The sequence below is a fragment of the Balearica regulorum genome, chromosome 9 (assembly GCF_011004875.1).
Source record: "Balearica regulorum gibbericeps isolate bBalReg1 chromosome 9, bBalReg1.pri, whole genome shotgun sequence".
In the NCBI taxonomy this organism is placed as follows: Eukaryota; Metazoa; Chordata; class Aves; order Gruiformes; family Gruidae; genus Balearica; species Balearica regulorum.
The window spans coordinates 16,199,963-16,220,942 of NC_046192.1; the positions used below are offsets into that span (position 1 = coordinate 16,199,963).

The window sequence follows — 20,980 nt, forward strand, 5'->3', positions numbered from 1 at the left end:
GTCTTAAGAATAGTGTTATAAAATTAAAAGTTACAAAATTGCAAATATAAAAATCAATCAGCTTTTTTATTTCCTTACTCTTTAAAAATATCTCTTTCATTATTTTTTTAGACAAAATTATTGAGTATGGCCCACGTTAATTTGGGGTGTTTTTTCCCAAAAGTATTGCCTTGGTAAAACCCAGAAAATTCTGTCTATCTATCTCTGCGTACAAATGATTGTTTTCAGCTCTGATTTTCTAAGTCTCAACGGAATTAATGAATAAAGAAGAGCTCTTCATAATGCATGTGTATATGCGTGTATGTCTGTATATAGATATTATATTGCTTATTTATTATTTATGTCACAGGAGCTTACTCAAAACATTGCTCTATCTTTTTCTTTGAAAATACTCATCGAGAAAAATTACTGGCCCGTCTTTCCATCTCGTTCCTTTCAGTGAAGGTTCAGGTCCCTTTTTGTGACCCCACAGTGGGCTTCAGTGCAATGCCTCAGCCTCTGCCGGGCACGGGCTGGGAGCTGGGGGGCCTCATTCATTCTCGTGGTGCCAGTTGCTGGTACATCTGAGACCTGCTGTATGACACCAGGTAAGTTGTTTCACTCCTGGTGTCGGCTCCTACCCTCGCCTGCAGTGGTGGCAATGAGGAGAGGCACTTGGACACACACGGGAGGCAGTCCATGGCCCCATGGAGGCAGACCCGCCTGCGTGCTGCCCGGAGGAAAGCCTCCATCACCCCCTGGTGAGCCAGGACCTGAGATTTCAGCATCCCGCTAGCAATGCCAGTCTTCTGAAACAGCAAGACACAGAGGGCTCTTTTGATTTAAAAAAGGTCAAGATTTAATTGAAATGAAGGTATGTTTTCAGATGTGTAGAAATTTGAACCAGCACTGAACCTTTCTTTTTTTCCCCCAATTTGATGCTCCTTATTTGAAAGATGTGCAAAATTTCTGGATTTCTGGAGCCAATGGTAACCCAATAATGTAATAAAGTTCTCCCCTCACCGCCCTCTCCCCAAAAAATTTCCTGAAGTGTTATTCATCATTTCACACATCACTAAGTAAATATCCCCCTTCCCATCACTGGCCTGATGGAGAATTACTGCATTACTGTGTAAAGCCAAAGGATCATGATAGGAAATGCAATAGAGGCACAGGCAATTTCAGTATCCTTGAGGTATCTCTGCCAGGAGCATGGAAAGCAGTTCAATTTCAAGTGTAATGAGATTAATTTGCAAGTCACTTTTACTGAACCTTTTGTGATTTTGCTATTCTCTCCAACAATTACAAGTCTTGACTAATAAACAGTGTTATTATATCTAACAGGAAACTTTTCCATGTCTCTCTGTGTAGCGTGGCTGGAGAGGATAGATTTCAGCTTGTTTTTTTGAATATTTTCCAATTAGATGACCAGGAAACAGCGTTCAAACCTGTTTGGTGGAGGTTTCCAATCATGGCTCCTTAGCAACTGAAGCAATGTTAAATTAAATTGATAAATGATGCTCTAAAAAAATGAAGAACTCCAGCAGAGAGATTAATTTGTGATGCCCTTTTAGGAAAGATTTACGGGATGTGATGTGCATTTGCTATCTGCCAAGTGCAATTCTTCATTACCTGAGTACACAAGCTTTGCGAAACTGTTTTCTGATGAAGCGTAGAGTTAGATCTGCTCACCCTTCCCAGCTGGTTAGGAAAGATCTACCCCTTTGTTAAAGCGCTTCCTCTCACCCTTGATGCAGCCCTGGGGAGACTTGCCCAGCCTGGGGGATGGCAAGGCTGCTGCTCGAGGCACTGGCCAGCTGTTGGGCACTGAGGCATCGTCTCCTAATGCCCCCAGTGCTGATGCTATGGACCAACGCTCTTCAGCACTGGTTTCTGACATGCTGTTCCACGTCTCTGTTCACAAGATACCGAACTTATAAACAAAACAAAACCACAATCTCCACACCCCAAGCCCTGTTTTATCATTCCTCCTCTGCCTTTTCCTCCCTAGTTTAATTAAAAGCACAGTTTGAATCCAGCACGTGGAAGACATTGAGACCAAGCCTATGCATTTTTTGGTGATGAGAGAGGGTCTGCTCCTTCCGCTGGAGGGCCAGGTGTGTGTCCCTGCCTCCTATGAGCTGGTCCTCCATGTAGGCTTTCATGTTGGGTAATGCTGGGACAGACCAGTGAGGGGTGGGGTGTTAAGAATGCGGTTTGGGGTGGGCATCATGGGCACAGTGAGGTGATGCTGTGCCTACCTTTCCAAGCCCACCCTGGGAGCCTGCCTTTATATACCTGGAGAAGGGGATCAACACTCAGGCCAACACAAGGCTGCAGGTGCTTTTTCCGGGCTGAGCTCCCCAACCATTTCCATGGCTTTCCTTTGGACTATCCTGATGCATGCCACTGCCCTGCCATGACTTCCAGCTCCTTTACAGTGAAGTCACTAGTAAAAAGCTACTTGTTTTATACCCTCCAGTTCCCTTTTCCTTTTCACTGATTGCTTTCTATTGCAGTCAGTCCTTCTGACATGTGCATTTAATCAGTTTGTGACAGGAAGATGGGTCAATGGGTGAGCTCTGAATAAACAGCAAGAACCCAAAACTGGAAATAGGGATTGCTCTGCTGAGCACAGTTCTGGTGTCCTGGCACCCACTATGGCCAGAGGAAAGTAAGAGAGTAATTATGAGTTATGTTTCTTCTGCAGCTCTGTTAGTGTGAATCTAGTTTATGCATCAAAATGGAAAGGCTTTCAAAAAATACTTTATTGTTCTGCAAATTCTCCTTTTCCATGGTGATGTCCAATTTCTTTCTGAATTGTGCTTGGCTCTTGTCCTCAATAATTTTCAGCAGCCTTGTATTTCACAGGGCATTTATATACTGGCTGTAAAATCTTTTGATGGGCTTTAAAAGGTTGGATTAAAGGATTTGACACCCATGAACTACCTGCCAGTTGGCTGCCAGTGCCTTCCTTCTAGCTTCATTTCCTTCTGTTGTTGCTATCAAGCAAATTCTTGCCCAGAGAACATTTGCAATTTACCTTGATGGTGGCAATGATTCTCAAAGTATCTTCAGGCCCTTCATCTCTGATAAAGACTGAAACATCAACCCCAGGCTGGCCTCCATCAAATCAACATATCTAGTCGCATGGGATTGCACAGGCTTGAGCTATGCCCCAATCCTTTCCCCTGAAGCCAAAGACATTAGAGATGGAAGCAGCCACGTCCAGGCTAGTTATTCCATCTCCAGGTGAACTATTCCATCCTTAGGTTAAGTGGCCCACCTGCTTTCCCAGACAACATAGAGCTGAACTTTATAACACATTCTCCACTCCCCTTCTTAACAGGTTTTGTAGCAGAACTTATCCCTGTTTCTTATTCTGCAAGGGTAACCCATAGACTAATGAGCAGGTCATTTGCTCCTGATAGTCATCTCTTGCCTCTCATGACAGTCCTCTGTGATCTTTCCCTGCTATGAGCAATGACTTACATTTTCCAGTATCTGCGCAGAGGAATAGATGCCCTTGGTGTCTATGCAGCCAAAACCTTCTTTGTGGTTTGAAAACATGGTCCTTCTAGCATTATTTGCCCAACAGCCTGCAAAACACCAGACTATGGGTCATCAAAGTAGTATAGGAAACCCAACTGACCCTTGGATTTTAGCGGAGTGGATCTGCTTCAGTGCAATGTTCCTGATGTTCTGTTGATTTTTAGAAAATAACATAAAAATATTCCTAGACTTCTTGAGAGACCTAAGAGAATAGGTGTTTTGTCATGGAGCAGAGAAGAGTTTGTGGGTCTCTCTCACTTTTAATGTCACCACCCGTGAATTCTCTTTGTAATGTGTTGGATATAGTATTGTGTTTCCCTCACTCCATGCTGTTCTCAAGTTCTTCAGGCAGATAGCAGCTCTATCACAACCGTGTGTGATGCTGGAACTTACGTTCCTTCAAAGAAGATAGTTTCCAAGTAAAAGTATACTTGGAGTAATTCTAGATTTATTGAATCAAGTCTTTAACCTCAAGAGGTAACGTGTGCTGTATTTTATATAGAAAACAATTTTCCCTGCCAGATGAAATCTTAGGGCAGAGTGTCTCGTATTTTATATAGCTGCTTGGGCATTTCTCTATCTTGGGATTAATGGTGATGGTGTAATTTAGATTCTGTAACAACTTGAGACAGATGGATTTACAGAGTTATCGGTCTAGCCACATACAGGCGGCTTTGCTTTAATTGAATTTAGTGCTGAGGAAAGGAAAAACTTGGTGAAAGAAAGTCCTTCTCCACCTGCCTTGAGAATAAAGGTCCAACTGAGACAGGACCAGCACACTTTGCCTTTATTGCCAGTGCAGGCAGTAGCCGCAGGTGGGATGGCAGAGGAATGATGTCTGGGCATGCTGTCACAGCCTGCACAGAGCAGGAGGCAGGTTTGCTGCCTTGTGGTGCCCATGCCAGGGCTTGAGCTGAACGGCAAAGGCTTGTGAAGCAGTCCAAGGGCAGCTTATAGCCCACCTGGAAGTCCATATGGAGGTGCATTTGTTTGCATCACCTAATCTCCTAAAGAAACAGGGCAGCATGATCATATGACTGATGTATTGATGTCCATCCATCTCATTCCTGGGAATCCACAAACTGCTGACCATTTTTAGTCTGATTTGAATCATCTCAAATCAACTCAAACATGATAGTTACTTCCTACAAGTTTAGGAAAAATAGCCGACCAGTAGAAAAGAGAATGTTAATGCTCCCCTGAGGAGAAGGACACGTCAAATACAATGACACTGGGACAGTAAGAGTCTGGGGCTCTCAAGCTGAGACCTCGAGAAGAAAAGGACCATCTCCCTAACCAGGACCAGCTTCTCAGCTGTACCCAGTGCAGCAGAAATGCCAATCTCCCTGCTGCCTCACTCAAAGCCTGGCCACCCTCTCTTTTTTCTCACTGTGTTGGCAGGAGATTTGCAAGTACATCACCATGTGCCATTTCAAGCTTCATTTGAATAAGCATTCCATATAATAGACTTTTATAGCTCTCTTTCTGTGAATTCTAAATTAACGCAACTAATTAAAATGTTCCAAAGTTTTATGTAAATAACTAATTAGCATTTGAGAAGGAATAGTAAATTCACAGATGGTTGTGCTCCATTCAGCACTGGCTGTAGCCAGTGCAGTGTTGGGTCTCTGGTGCAACATCCTCCTTGGTAGGAGCAGACTGCCCGGGTTTCACCCCAAGGATGACCCAGCACCACCCATTCTGCCTGCAGGCAGTAGGAACTCTACATCTTGCAGGATTAGGCCCATTCTTTCTGTCCCTGACACCAGAGCTTGCAAGAGTAAGGAGAGCATGGGACCATGGATGGGAACCTCAAGGAAGACGAGGTCTGTGCACAGGAGATGAGATGGGCGCCTGAGCTGCAAAGCATTCGTACTGGAGTTGCTCCAGAGATGTTCCTCTAGAAAGCCTTCTCCAGGCATACCTTTTAGGTGTGCAAGCTATGATACTTACTGGAGCTGAACCTCAGCACTCATGGGTTCCAACCCCAGCACTGCATCCCTGGAAGATTCTGTTCAGTCACTCAAACACTGCCCCAACGTCCCAAGAGTCAACATAAGCTAAATGTGTTCTTCTCTCATAGGATTGAGGGTAATCAATGCCTGTAGCATGCTGGAGAGACTCAGGGAGAGGTGGTACAAGAGTAATACCTTGTAAGAACAGGGAGGTTTAAAAAATAGATCCCTGTCTAATGCTGATCAGCATCCAGGTGGAAGTGAGAAGAATGTTGCTTCTCTGACATCCAAACTCCCATATGTATTGGGAGCCATACATTTATACAGCCCCTATCACCCTACACACCTAAGTGCTATTACTGCTATTACAGCACAAAACCCCCCCTGCAAATACAAGAAAGGAGTTTACAGAAGTGACCAGTTAGAGTTTGCTTGCTCTAGAAGGAGGAGATAACTGCCAGAGCCAAAGGGGAAGAAACCTTTTTCCCCTTCTAATAAATAAGTCCTACCCAACCACCCTCACCTGCGGTAAGGGCAGCTCTGAGTGTTTGCACCTTTTGCTTCCCGAGCTGCAAAGGCCTGTGGGAGATGGGGGGATTATAAAAACCTGCTTCAGGACAAGCTGAGGCTTTCTGCTGAATTTGAACCAGATCTCTAGGGAGGGGAAGATGAGCTTGGGAAGATTCATGTTGCTAGGATAGGTACTGCTTTGTTGAAGGGAAATTGAGGGAGCAGGAGTCAGGGAAATCAAAGAGTTAGTTTTAAGGGACAGGTTAAAAGAAAAGTGTGCTGAGCCTTGGTGTTTGAGTGTGTTGAATTTAAAAACAGGAGTGTGTTCTTCAGGCATATTACTGGGGGAAGATAGAAAACTGGGAGATTAAGTGAAACAGTATAGCTGGTGGGGGTTTTGCAAGTTGAGGGGGAGAAAAGGCTATGCTAAGCATGCCTCTTGCATGGTCTTATTTGCAATCCCTGCCTGCCCTGGAAGAATTCCCCATCTCTCTCTCTGTTTATTTTATACATGCAGAAAACTCCTGGAGAGCAGGGAGGAAGATGTGAACTCTCCATCTGGTCTTCCAGTCAGCATTTCTCACCCTGGCACCAGCCTGGAGAGGAGGTGAGCTGAGCTGGGTGGCTGGAGGATAGCTGGGCTGTGCTGCAAGGCTCTGGAGGGGGGCAGATGTGGAGGGGGAGAAACCCAGGAGAGCCTCATCATCTCATCCCTACCCTGATCCCACTGACACTGCTGCAGCATGCTTGGGGAGCACAAAGCAGGTGGGCACACAGCATCTTGCCCTGAGCATCAACCTGTCATGTTCCCAGGCAGAGCATTTGAATTTTTACCTGTCACAAGAGGGATGTTGGAGAGCAGCCTGCTGTTGCTGTGTTTCTTGAATCCATAAGTGCTGATGTGAGCCCTCCCTAATTCTGGTTTTGCAGGCATTTTTGGCTGCAGCCTGTCCTGAGCTGACTCTGCCTGCAAGCAATGAGGGTCAGAAATCACTGCTCTTCCCTGCCTGGAGCCCAGGTGGGCTGGGGGGTGTTTGGCAGGGGGCAGGCTGCACCTGAGGCCCCCAGTAATCCAAAATAAGCTGATAAAGGGCAACTGGCAAGAATTCAAGATGCAAGGTAAGGCTACAAGCAATTGACTGTGGCAGCAGTCACTAGGTATTTGGAAAATCTGGGGAAGCCTTCGGCTGAATGCCAGCAGGTGTCTTCACTTAGGAGCTCAGCACACCAAGCCTTTGGTGCCTGTGGTCTGGATGTTGCAGGAGGCACCAAGATGTGTGTGTGTCCCTGTGTCCATGCGGCCCCTCTTGCAGAGCTAACCCCCAGACTGGGGGGTTTCTTGGCCAAGTAGTGCGCGTACCAGCTGATAATGACCGGCAGTGTGATGTATTTCAGCATTCACTGCTAAGTGGTTCTGCCTGGAATATTGACTTGAAAATGTGTTTCAGGATCTGCCAGATATTCTCATGCTAATTTCTCAGCCAAAACCTCCCATGTGGTGTCCAATGTGATATCAGTAACTCAAAGGCAGGGAAAAATGAAGCCTCTATCTGCTTTCAAGCAATTTATTCTCCTTTTGTCTTTGTACATCCAGCAGCTAAGTAAATTACAGGGATTAAAATACAAAAGACATTTAATTTTTTAACTGTAATTTTTTAGCTCCTGGCAACAGTGTAACAAAAAAAGAGAAATTAAGAAAAAGAATTAAAACCCAAATATAATTTCTAATGATTAAAATACAAATACAATTTTAACTGATTAAAAGTAAGAGGACCTGTTTGAGCACCAAGAAGCAGCAGCAGGCTTCAGAATTCAAGTAGCTGTAATCAGCTTCAATTTCATATTAAAAAACCAAAGGGGAAAATTTCTGCTGGTGATTACTTTGACTGTATTTCTGGTATACTTCATCTTTTTATTCAAGCTGCTTTTAATTTTATCAGTTTTAATCTTTATTCTGCTTTTCTCTTACTCAAGTCTCCAGGGTTACCCAGCCCTTTGAACTGATTTCTGACGTGCTCTGTGGGAGGTACAGTACCTATCTGGAGAGCTTGTGAGATTAAAGGTCTCTTGCACCCTTTTTCCAGGTGGGCTGTAATACACAGAGGTTTGTGGCTATTGTGGGAAGTCAGTGACAGAGCTGGGAATTATCTTGAGTCCTAATGTTCAAGTCAGAAATAAAAGAAGCCAACCTACCATTTATTCCTCAGGTGCAGTAGATCTTAAAATGTAATTCTGAGCTCTGAATTCTCCTGCAAAACCAAACAACTGGTAGGCTTAGCCCAAATCATGTTATTTTGGCATTTTTTTTAGGATCTAACTTAAGTTTTCAAAACAAAATTCAACTTGGGGTGGGGGGGAACCCAAACAAATTATTTTTTTCTAAATTTTTGCAGCTTCCTGTTACCCCACCACATCACAGCTCTCTGTAAAACTCTGCACACTGTTTTATGTTTTTAAAGGTGAGAGCGAGCAGAGTCAGTACCAGAGTTGTAGGCATACACAAGATGCTTGCTGGAAAGGTGCACTTCTCAAAGTTCCTTCCCTCATGAATTCCAGAGCAAGAAAGCTCCTGCCTAAATCCTTTCATGTGTGCTCAATATTTTAGTTGTAGTATCTATTTCAGGTGTTCATTGTAGGTCTTGGAACAGGGGTATTTGCACAATTCACAGCAATTTCTCTCAATGGTTCAGTGGACTTTATACTTTGGCTAGTTTTAAAGTGTTGACTTCCCATTAATGTGTAATTTAAGGATTTGAGGACTCCATGGACACCTATGTATTGAACAGTTTTTTCTGCAGTTCTCACTCTGGGATATGCACATGCATATAGGAGAAATCCCTTTTATAAATAACTAACCTAAATAGAGATTCCTTTTCCTTTAGCTTTCTGCCAGGCAAAAGGCTTCACTGACTCTGTACTCTATCGGATTTTCCCTACTGATACACCAAGACAAATAAAATGGCTCTGGCTGGTCTGAAGCACTGGAGGTAGCTGCAGTTGCCTCAGATCTGAGGGTGACCTGCAAAGCCTTGCTCCTGGGGAGGATGCAGCAGAACAATGTCATCCTTGTTTGCACTCGGTGCCCAGAGTCTTTCCTTCCCCCTGTGCAGCACGTCCCCCACACAGGCTCACAAAGGGCCGTATTCATCAGTGAGCAGCAACTGGTTACATTCCTTTTGAAAGACAACAGGCTGTGCCAGCTCTACCAAGGCTTGTTTTACAGAGTTCATCCTTCCTTGATCGTGCAAGCCCGGAGCTGTCTCTGCTGACTCCTGTACATGCAGATGGGTTTGAGGGTCTAAGGACCAACTGAGGTGGTTTCCATGGGGTGGGAAAGGACTCCCTGGGTCAGCAAGTCCTGCTGAAGTGGTTACATCCCCTGTGGGAGCTTGATGACTTCCATCGCAGGAGCCATTTGGTTTCATGCCCACACTCCTCCCACAGACAAGCTGCTGCTCAACCTCACTGCTCTGGATGGGATGAACCTTCTTTGCATTTCTAGCCTCGATTTATTCATGGCCAGTTTGCTCCCATTTGTTCCTGTGCCAGCACTAGCCATTAGCTTAAATAGCTCTCCCTGGCACTGGATTTATTCATCTCAGTGTGTCTGCAGGGAGCAAGCAGCTCCTTGCAGCTTTCATTTTGCAAGGATGAGATCGAAGCTGCTTTTGCTCTCTTGTTGCAGAGAGCCAATGTTTGATCCTCAGTCCTCCCTGTTACCCTTCTCTTAGGCTAAACTCAATTTACCTGCCTTGAGTCTTCCCAGGATAGGCCAGGAGGGATGATCACAGCCTGGCTGAGCCCAGACACTGAGGATGCAGCCACAAAAGCAAAGACTGAGCCAGCCATGGCAGTGAAGTCGTGTAGGAAGAGGAGAGCTCCCAACAGATTTGGGCTGGAGAAAAAATTGATTGTGGTGGTGATGTGAAAACACTGTAATATAAAAAAGCCAACAGACACTTAACTTGTCAGTCAACCTTAATGTAGAGAGCAGGGCTGCCCTGCCTTTCCTTGTCTCCCTTCCACATCATGTCTCTGTGTTCTCCACCCTGACCTATGTCCTTCCCTGTGTCTGTCCCATCTCTCCTTCTGCCGCTCTCCTTTCTTGTTTTCTTTCTGAAAAAGTCTTTTACAGTCCCATTCTGGACTGTACTGGGAGGCTGGTCAGAGCTTAGCAAGGTAATTGCTTCCCCAAAAGTCATCCCTAGCAGCCACCAAATGCTCTGAAGGCAGCTAAGTAAGAGCTTTAAACAGGTTTAAACTGCTAGCTGCGGTCATAAGCTGCCAGGGGCTCTATGTAGGCTCCCGTTTGTCAGTAAATTCCCTCCCACTCTCACCAGAATCCAGAGGTACCCAGGGTGTTCCCTGAAACTTTGGCTCAAACCAAAAGCATGACTGAAAAAATTTGTATGACACTCGAGCCAGCAAACGCCATCAAGTCTAGTGCACATACATACATGAACAAGCTCAGTTCCTGAAATTCAGACCCCTAATCCAACCTTGACCCTGTTGGACCTGACAAGTTAAATCAGCTTCTTCCAAGTTCCTTCTGTTTCCCAGCCTTGCATCCCCTCTCACAAAGCCCAGCAAGAGCCAGCCAGCAGAGATGGTTTCTGTGGCAACTCTAAAAGTCACTTTTTGGATGGTCCTAGAACTGCACATCTTCCTCCCATCGAAAGGACCAGGCACTTTAAGCGAAGAGATAATGGACAATCATAAATTGCTGTATGTTGTAGTAGTCCATGTTGCTGCCTGGGAGATGCATTTGTCACCTAGCAACGACAAAAGGTGATAAGAAAATAACAGATTTTTAATCTAATGGCCATGAGTTAACATCTACCGGAGAGCAGCCTCCCAAGTCCACTGATGAGGTGGATATAATTGATTGAGGAGGCAAGAGATACCAAACTTTTCATCAGTAAGTGGATGAGGAAGAGGGAGCAGGGCTTTCCTTTCATGTATGTATATGCATATGTGTGCATATATCTCCTCATGGGGGGAATGACAAAAAGCCCAGGAAAAAACCCTCAGATGGAGATAACCCTCGGACACAGAGCTACCCAGAAGATGAGTCTCTCTATTGCAAAACCCCAAAAGCAGCAGTGTCGCAGTAGGCTGGGAGCGGGCAGGAGGGGTCGCAGCCTGCTGTGGGTTTCAGTGCAGAGCTCCTCTGGGCTTTTGGTGTCAGGTCCTGGCTGCCTCAGAGCAAGTGCTGGGGCTCTTGAACACATGAATGTCATAAAGCTGCTCAGCAGATCATACACAGGGAGAGTTTTCCTGCTGAAGCAGCAGCTCTTTTCAGTATCAGGATCACGCCTGAAGCAAAAGACGGGGCTGTTCGTGGACCCCCTCTTAACCAACTCTCCTCTCGACATCGTTACCAAGAATACAGGGACAGGCTCCACAAATTGCCACCACCACTTGAAACCTCTGTATGGGACCAACCATACAGAAAACTTCAAAGTTTGCCTCAAGGCCAGGAAGCTGAGCATGGCAGAATTCAATTTTTCCCATTTTCTTCTAGAAATAGACCCAGAACATATGCTATGTGTTATTTTTCAGCACCAGGAGCTCATTGTGGTATCTGCCCCCTGAAATACTGGGGATGATCCATTCCATAGCTCTAAATTGGAAGTACCCTGGGTTCTGGCATGAGGGAAGTAATTGTGAGAGGAAGCAATCTGAAATTAGTTCACTGATGGATGATCTCTTTGAAGCCTGAAATTGTAAGAGTCACAAGGTTCCCAGCAAGGCTGTGCGAAGCAGGAGCTTTTTCTTTCAAGAAAAGAGCTAAGAAATTGGTTTGGCAATTTACTGTTGAACAAAATTGAAAAGGATTTGTCTGAACCACGACACCAACATGTTCCAAATATGTATATTTTGTCGCACATGCACTTAGCACCATTATGAGAGATGCTTTCTCACAGGGCATGGCTTCAGACACTTGCCTTTATTTAGTAGTGAGCTGAAAGTAAACATTTGAGAACACCAGGGTTTGGACTGGGTTTATGCAAAACTTTAATGAGAAATAACAAACCTGGGTTGAGTATGTGTATCAGAGCTGGTTAGACTCCTTGACCTTTTAGTTGAAGCAAAGCCACAGAGGTGTATCTCAAGAGCAGCTTAGCTTCGTCAATCATTACTGAAGTAATGGCATCACAACATAATGCTTAACTTCTGGAGTGATGGCTAAACATATTCACGGCAACACCCTTTGTGTTAAATCTGAAAGATCCGTAGTTAATGGTGCATTTCAGCCGCGGGCTGTAAACTTCAGTGACAATCTATTACTGACTGCCGAACAAACTGGGATCGTCCATTCTGCGGTGATCAGAGCTACAGTGAAACCATCTTCCACCCCTGTTGAACTATATCATCTGGATCGGTCCTTAGATCGTGCAGTGAAATTTTGTATCTCTTATGACAACCACTTGGGGGGGTGTGATTTTTCAGATGCATTTTCCTAGCAAACCCTGGCAGCTGCGTAACAGCAGTAGAGGTGCCAGCGGTGGTTGTCTCAGGCTGGGAAGGGTTTCCTTCATCCATGGTGCACATGTTTGAGGTAGTAGGCACGGTGCATAGGAGATGGTTGGAGGTAGCTCTGCTTTTTCTATAATGCCAGAATTGCAGCTGAGGGCAACATGTAATGAAAGCATGGCTTCACAATACAGTCTCCAGTGATTCTTTATTTGTAGTAGGTCCTGTTAAATACAGCCGTGGGTTAATATGGAACTAAGCTTCAGCAACAGGAATTTGTGAACAGCTATGAAAATGCCGAAACAACTGCAAGGTGCTGACCTTAAACTAGTGTTCCTTTAACTTCTAGCAGCTGTTTGAGTGTGTCCATGCAAACCCAAATTCGTTCCCTGGCTAGCAGTAATTTCTGAAGAGCAGGAAGCCGTTGGGTTATATGTTCTCTGGCTGAAGGCACAATGTGCAGAGAAGTTTTAAAAGCTCTAAATTACAGAGGGTAAAACACTGCTGCAAACAAAGCTCTTCCCACGTTTCTTGTGCTAGTGATGTGGAGACCTGGAGCTTTGTGTCTCGCTTCGTGGATCACAGGAACTGGAGTTCTGTGTTTAACCTTCTTCCAGGTAACCAAACCCTTCACTGGGACTAAGCTGATTTTAGGGATTTTTGTGGGGAAAAGATTTCAACTTTGATATAATTTAGTCATCAGCCCTGTTTATTTTTGGGGGAAAGAATTTTTCTGAGGACCTGATGAATTTGGAGAGGATTTAATGTTCACAACAATTCTAGTTAATGCAGAGAAAACATGACTGCCTTAGTCCTTTATTATCTCTATGGCTGTTGAAACGGAAGAGCATGGGTTTTCAGCAGCACGGGTGGGTGTTTGGCTGCATTGATAAATTACTGCCTCAGAGCAGATGCACTTTGCTGCAGTTTAACTACGTGAAGGTAGCTCTGCTGAGATAGTTTGAAGGATGACAAAAGAGAGTCCAGAGGTTGTCATTCAGCCATGAAGAATACTCAGGGTACACGTAATCACAGCAATCAGCTGTCTGGTTTTGACCTGTTATTCTAATAATCAGTTGAAGTGCAAAAAAAAAATTAAAATATTCTGCACCAGGGTGCATGTGTGACATGGCAAATTAGTTCAGTTTTAAAAGGACACGTCTGGAAGAGTTGAAGCTTCTGTCTTTTTCTCTATTCCTCAGTTGGGTTTCAACTGCTCATGAAATTTCATAGTTAATGTTTTATATGAAAGACTTATTATACCTAAAGACCTCTAATGAAACTAGGGACCAAAAGGCAATATGTGCACAGGATCAGACACATTATAAAGATTCTTTGGGGTGATTTCTTTCTGTTTACAGTGATACAAGCTTTGCACAACAAAGTCCTTACAAAGAAGTCCTGTTAATTAGAGATGTAATATGAGATCTCTCAATTATACGTATTTGATACATATTTATAATACAGAAAAGAGCTTTCTGGATTGGCTCAAAGAAAATCAGAAATCTCCATGTGTTTTGGATATATGCAGAAGGAAATCCAAAGTAAAGTAATGATTTACAGATTACATTTTAATAGTTTTCTCCAAGAAATAAATCTAAATTCTTCCATCTTGCTCATTCTGCTTCCCAGTGTTATTGCAATTCTATACCTGATGTGAAGTTTTTTGTAGAAAAGATGGGCAAGTGTTATAACACACCTAATGTGAGTCAGCCAAAAATTGTATTGAATTTGATTCAATCATACTGATGAACCACTCTGGCTACTTTTTGCCCAGATAATCTGAAACTGAGGCTAAGATCAACAAGGCTTGTAAAAATAAACTTGCTTGAGTGGAGAGTAGAAAATATACCTGAAAAACTAGTTTCAGGTTCACATATTTGCAATACCTGAAATCTGACTCTGGGAATGATGCACCACTACTATCCGAAAACAGGAAAATGGTGGGCAGAGCACACGTCTGGTTGAAACAGCTCCAATTTACAGCTACATTCACAATTAGCTACTGGAAAATGAGCTACAGACCAAGAATTTGGTCACGGGACATTTTCAGCAGATATTTCTGAATAACAAAGCCCAGTTTTGTAAACAGGTTTCCGACACCTGCTTGTGTCTCCCTGCTCTTGTCCTTCCCTCTTTCACATCAAAAGAAATGCTTTCCCCTGGGCCTAGCTTTCATCTGCAAACTGTTGAATTTATTGAGCTCTCTGCAAGGTTGTGCACTGGTTTCAATATGGGTTAGCTCAGACCAGAGACACGCCGAGGCGAGACCTCAGCCCTGCAGTCTCTAGGGAGAGGGATGGTTCTCGTCCCTGCAGGAGCCAGCACCTGTATGGCTCTTCCTCTCCGACCTCCCCCTCTAAGATCAGTAATTATACTGATAAATTATAAAAAAGCAACATGTATCTGCCCTCTCTGATTTACATGTGTGTTTTCAGTTAGCAGACTCTGAGTCGGACTGTGAGCTCGGCGAGAGGTGAGTGTGGCTCTCCGTTTTCTCACCTGGGGCTGCTCTCACCCTGGGCTCTTTCGGGGATGCTGTGCTCCTGCCCGGCACACTGACATGGCAGAGGAACGAGGGCTTCCAGGAAAGGGCCGTTTAGTTTTTCTTCTGGAAGAGGAAAGGGAGGTTGGCAACTTTTTGGGATTTCAGAAAAAATGTTGGTGGCAGGTGCCAGTGTTGAGATGCAAAACAGTTGCATGCCGCTTTGTACATCGCCTGCATCTGCTCCCATCTACACAGAGAAACTTCTAATAGTGTTCCCTTGATGGAGGAGAACTTCTCAATCTTCTGCTTTCTGATGATGCTTTTCTTTGTGTTGGCAGACATGTGTTGGAGCCGGTCCCCTCACACTGGACTGAAAGTTCCTTTTATTTTTCCCTTGTTAGGTGCATTGGGCAGAGCGATGAAAACTTGAGCAGCTGGTATGTGTGGTAAGTCTCTGATCTGTTTTAGAGGGGAAAAACTGGCAAATAATGTTCTTTGATGGATATATAGAGAGAAAGGCATTAAGAGAGACTGATAGCTAGAGAGCATTGCTCCTGGGCTGTCCCTGTGTTCTGTCTTTACTGACTAATGGGAATCATTTATCCATATCCTCCTCACTGTACGCTGACAACTGAGCTGGGCAAAACTGATGAACGATTTCACGGAGAAATGTTTGAATTTCCAGCCAGCACTCAGCACTGAGACATTGGTTTCTGGAGACTTTGATCATGTCCAGTACAGTGATGGGGAAACTGCAACATTTAACGGCTATTTGCTAAAGATGTTAATGAATATGTTAATTTGAAGACATGCAGCCATCTGTCGGTGCTGCCCACAGATGGTGATGGTACTGTTCCTCCACTGCTGCCTCTGCCTCAGGTTCCTGATGTTGTTTTTCCTGGCCTTGCTCCTATCCTGTGGGATCTGCTGCTGCCTGCAGTACTGGCTGAAACGGCGGAGCTGCCTCCTCCACCGACGCACCCTGGCCATCTTTGCCCTCAGCAGCTCGGACGCCTTTTGCGGTTAGTCCTCTCCCTACTTGCTGCAAGGTGCTGCTGGCCCTGGTGGGCTTCCTGTGGCCCATCCTTAGCCCAGTCAGAGGCAGCCAGGCTTGAGTGGGAGCTGGGCTGCAGCTGGGTACTGTGTTTCTGGTCAACAGTGGGGTGCCCAGCTTGGACATCTTGGGGGGATCTTCAGACCACGGACTGGAGGGCTTAAGCAAGCCATATCCACTTTTCCCCAGCCGTACCTTCAGATGATGTCACTGCTGGCCCTGTGTGTCCACGTGTCCCCACGGTGCCTACCCAGGCCTTGGCCATGCTAACACTGGAGGTGTGAGGGACCTTCTCCTCAGTGATGGGGCATTCAGCAGCCTGATACACGCAGTCACGGGCACTGCCTGGATCAGGTGGCCCTTTCCAACAAGTAACCTGAATTTCTCACTCAGGCAAGACCACATCAGTCTACTTGACCCACCCCAGAAGGCAGCTCGACTGGCTGATACACCTTGGGGTCTGTCAAAAAGTTGTCAAGTTGGGTGCTGTTCATCATGGTAGCCACCCTCAGCATTCTCCAGGAGCACCCAGATATTTGAGGACCGGGCTATAATGACAATGTGTAGCACCCAGCACTGACGTGGAGTACTGCCAGCAGCATCAGCAGGCTGGGCCAGACAACAGTCCCTCCAAGAAGAATAAAGCTAATTCTGTCGTTAGACTAAGCCCTTCCCAGAGGAGGTATTGCCTGCTTTTCTGGTGGTCATGAACAGTGTCTCCACAGGGAGGACCCACCCCAAACCCACCCAAATTCCTCTGTTCTCATTTCTTGTATCTGGAGTTTGTGGTGAGAGGCTTTGTGATGCCATGTTTCAAAAATTACATCCGTGCCTTTCTTGTTTCCAAGTGGTTTGGCAGCTCCTCCCAGGCTCACCCCTCTCACCCCCACACTTGCTCTTCACGCCTGTCTGCTGTACAATTATGGTTTTGCTTTTTCCCCAGCGAGTGAAGCACCTCAGTGCCCATTCTCCAGCCCCTGCATGACTGCGGAGATGTCCTCTTCTCCTGCCCCACGGTTCAGCCTTGGGGGAACTGAGTTGCCTCCATCCTATGAGGATATTATGAAGGAAAACAACCTCTAGACACCACACGTTGGCTTTCTATGATTCCACTTGGTTCACCAGAGATCTTCCATTATGCTACAGTAGTGCGAGGTCAAATCAGCCCTTTCCACAGGTTGGCCAAGAGACTGAAAAGTAGCACATATTTAATCCAAACATAAAAGGGGAGACAAAATGCAACAGAATAAACGCCAAAAGCATGTGCTGAATCTGTCACAGGAGCTCAGCTTGACATTTTGATAGGGCTCTGGATTTTGAGAAGCTCCCTCAGAGGTCTGTCTGTATTTGGGGTTTCTGGCTCAGCCTCCAGATTTATCTCTCTCAGACTGCTTGAGCTGGTGCAACCCCATGTGTTTTAGGACCGAATGTTGATAAATGACTTGATAGTTACTTCTGAAACTTGGGCTGCCTCCTTGACTCGGCACGGTGCCAACAAACACCCTCTGGCAAAGTCATGTTGTTCTAATACATTGTAATGCAATCATGCCACTCTGCGATGAAGGATCGTTTGCCACATTTAAAATATTTAGCACAGCATATCAGATTTGTCTAGTGCAAAAGGCAGCAAATTTATGGCCAGGGAAGGGAAAGCAAGAGATAGGGATTATGGGGGGAGTAGCAGTGGCAGGAGCTGGTTGCAGAGCACACAAAAAAGTGAGTTTGCTCATTTGAGCTCTTCTTAATTTCATGGTGACTGTCTCCAGCTACTTTTGCCCTAGCATTGCAGACCTACAGGCTTTGAATGGCCCAGGACAATTCCCCACAGACATGAATTATGGGATTAGGTATTTGATGCTTAGCTACAGAAATTTATTATGATAAAGAATGTCATTTTCTTTGAGGTGACCACTGCAAACAGGATGGAAAGAGACTTCAAGAAGCCATTTAGACTGCCTTACACCTAAGCAGGATCAGCTCTAGCTAAGCCATTCCTAGGAGGTATTAGCCTGCCTAGTTCTCAAATTACTGAGGAAAGATGCCGAATTTCCCCCTTAGCTGCATTCCAGATGAAAGCAAAGATTTCCTTTGTTTGTCACGGGCAGGTCCCTGAAGGCTGGATTCAGCCTGCCTGACCTCTCTACCTCTGATCTCTCCATGGCAAGGGCTGGGGGCTGCGGGCTGCAATCAGACCCCCCTTGGGGCAGAAAGTAAATGTCTCACCTAGTGCCGTGCATCACATGCCTGGGGAGCCACGAGCTCGCAGTCAAAGTGGACAGCTGGGTCCATCTTAGGTACCCCGAAAGATTAATGGAAGCCCACAGCCTGCCTCGTGGAGCAGCCCCCACCCCTGTAGAGCTGGGCTAGTCTCAGTTCCCCTGCTCAGAAAGGCAACTGGGAAGATAAATCCACTAAAGGTTATGAAGTGCTCACATAGTCTCATAATGAGGCCATATAAGTACCTTCGCTAGATAAAGAATTATAGCATATTTTGAGAGACAAATTCTCTGCCAGCACCACTGCAAATTATCTCTATAAAATCTTATTTTAGAAGCAGCTTTAATGTTTGACTCTTGTGTGAAAGGAAATAAATGTTACTGTAGCAAAATGAATGTTTGTGCCAGCAGGCTAAAATATTACAGGATTTATTAATAAGGAAAATTAGCAAGTACAGACTTCGCCAGCAGAGAAGTCGAGCAATTCCTGAGTGTCCTTTCACTGGCTGAACTTAGGAAGAATTGCAGGTAATCAGCACCTCTCAGGATCAGACCTTTTATATATATAACTGCTTCCACTACTCAACCCCTTCAATTTATGCCCTGAAGCATGAGATTTGATTATGTTTGTCACTTCAGCTTGCGTAGCCTGCTAGTGGGCATTAAATCAACCATCACTTCCTTCCCACCTACACACCGCATTTGCTTCAGTGACCCCTTCATGGACGTGAGCTCCACAGGTTGTCTGCATTATAAGCTGCATAAAACATTACTGTCTCCGGCTTATTAATTGCTTGGCTCTAAATGAATTGCAGCCTTTAATTTCATTGAATGTCACCTTCTAATCAGGTGGCTGGAGAGGCTAACAAGCGAGGACTGCTCTGGTTTCGATGCCTCCATCACTCTGCATCCCTCTTTCACAAAGTCCAGTAAGCGGCACTCCTCATTACCGGGTAATTCCTCATTACCGGGTAAATCCTTCCCCGGCCACCCAACAGAGGGCAAGCGAGGCTTTCAGCAACGCGCCCAGGAGGCTGCTGCTCTTCCAGAAACATTCGTGGGAAACAGGTTTGTGTTTCCGTGCTACCAGAGTGCATTCAAGTGCATTCAGCTTCATGTTTGGGGTGCTTTAATTATTCACAAAAGGAATAAAATTATTCCATCAAAATTGCGTTAAGTGGCTTATAGTAAAGCAAGCAACTGGCTGTCACCAAATCAGGCTCCAGCTGGAGTTACCAGTGTGGGAGGACCTGTGTGCTGTGGTACTTGTGCAACATGGCAGGAGTCCTGGGCACTTCCAAATACTACGGAAGACCAGGAGCCACCTGCAAAAAGAGTTTGTGTAGGGTTGATTAGGGAGGGGCATAAACTGACCTTGCTGCTGGTTTAGGGTGGGGAAGGAGAGTACCCTGAGAAGGGGCTGAGTGGGCACTGCCCTGGTCCTTGGCTTCCTGACCATTGAAATGGAGAAAAGGATGGGTTCCTTCCTTCTACAAATGTATTTGGGATGGCCCCACTGACTGACCGTTGCCTACAAAAGCTGCTTCTCCCAGCCTGCCCCTTTACTCCTAGGTGTTTCAGCAGAATGGACAAGGTTTCTCCAGACCTGTGTTCTCATTCAGATTTTGCCTGGTACCTTATGCTTTTGTAAGTACTCAGCCCTTAATGGCAGTTAATGCAGTTTGACTGATGTTTCCAGAGTTATAAGGAAAGATGAGCCATTTCTTTATAATTCCTCACCTTAGGAATAGGGTCCACTTTGGAAAAGCACTTGCTCTCCTGTGACCCTCTGGCTGTTACTCATCCTCTGACTTATACTTCCTGCTAACTTTGAGAAGAAATGGCAAACTGCTCTAGAAAAACACAGAAAACACTAGAAGGCAGATGTATATCTGGGGGGACTTGTTGTCAGTAAGCCTCGAGAGGAAGAAATGGGAGCAGTGCAGAGGAGCTAATTGCTTGGTGACCATCTGGAAGTGAAAGAGAAAGGGAAGGTGGCAAGCCGCACAGCTGGACTTTCACCTCCGCGTGTCAGGAGCTGAATACTAAAGTCATAAACTGGCGCTCAGGCAAAGTACAGCGAAACCAGAGGCAACTGAGCTGCCAGGGAATCAGTCAGGGCTGCCAGGAGGGTTACACACAAAAGATGTGAAAATAATAGAAATACTCATTAATCTGTTTTTTAGTGTCATCTGAAGACTCTGGATTACAGGCTAAAGGCTTTTGCACAGGGAGGAAGAGGATGGGGCCGGGGACAGACGCTCACTCTCTTCGGATCACTAGATGGCACAAGTCTGGCTCTTTGCTTTCTCACTCAGAGGCACCTTACAGCAGGGACCCAATAGCTACAGGGAGAAAATTGCTCTCTGCTCCCTGTAAGAGTGCTTGGACAGAATATTTCTGTCACTAATAGCTTACCCACAGTATTTAACAGATGCAGACGAGCAAACTGTGGGGGTCCAGCCTCAGCTGAGAAAGAAAACTTTGTTTTCTTGGTGAAATTTTATTTGTCTCTCTTTGAAAGTTTATAAAATGACTATAAGTGATATCCATAAAGTACATGTGCTGAAGCTGGAGATAAAGTCTGCCGCTGTCAAAGAGCCACTGCTGCAGGTATGCACTGGAGTCAGGGGTCTGCAGCTATCAGAAAGGTCTGGGCAGCCTCCAAAATCACACCCCACTCTGCCAAGGGCTGGTCCTGTTTGTGCTGCTGCCTTTTGTGTGTCCTTGCAGGACAGCAGTGATTTCC

The 20,980-nt window shown here is 45.4% G+C and overlaps 1 protein-coding gene across 1 annotated transcript; it reads left to right on the top strand.

The window, feature by feature from the left end:
- Positions 1-12,841: 12,841 nt before the first annotated feature.
- Positions 12,842-18,922, top strand: TMEM207 (transmembrane protein 207). Its single transcript, XM_010313416.2, has 5 exons — positions 12,842-13,090; positions 14,912-14,949; positions 15,363-15,407; positions 15,841-15,983; positions 16,959-18,922. Exons 1-5 carry the CDS (start codon positions 13,016-13,018, stop codon positions 17,096-17,098), a joined length of 441 nt encoding a protein of 146 aa, XP_010311718.1. The 5' UTR covers positions 12,842-13,015; the 3' UTR covers positions 17,099-18,922.
- Positions 18,923-20,980: the final 2,058 nt, after the last annotated feature.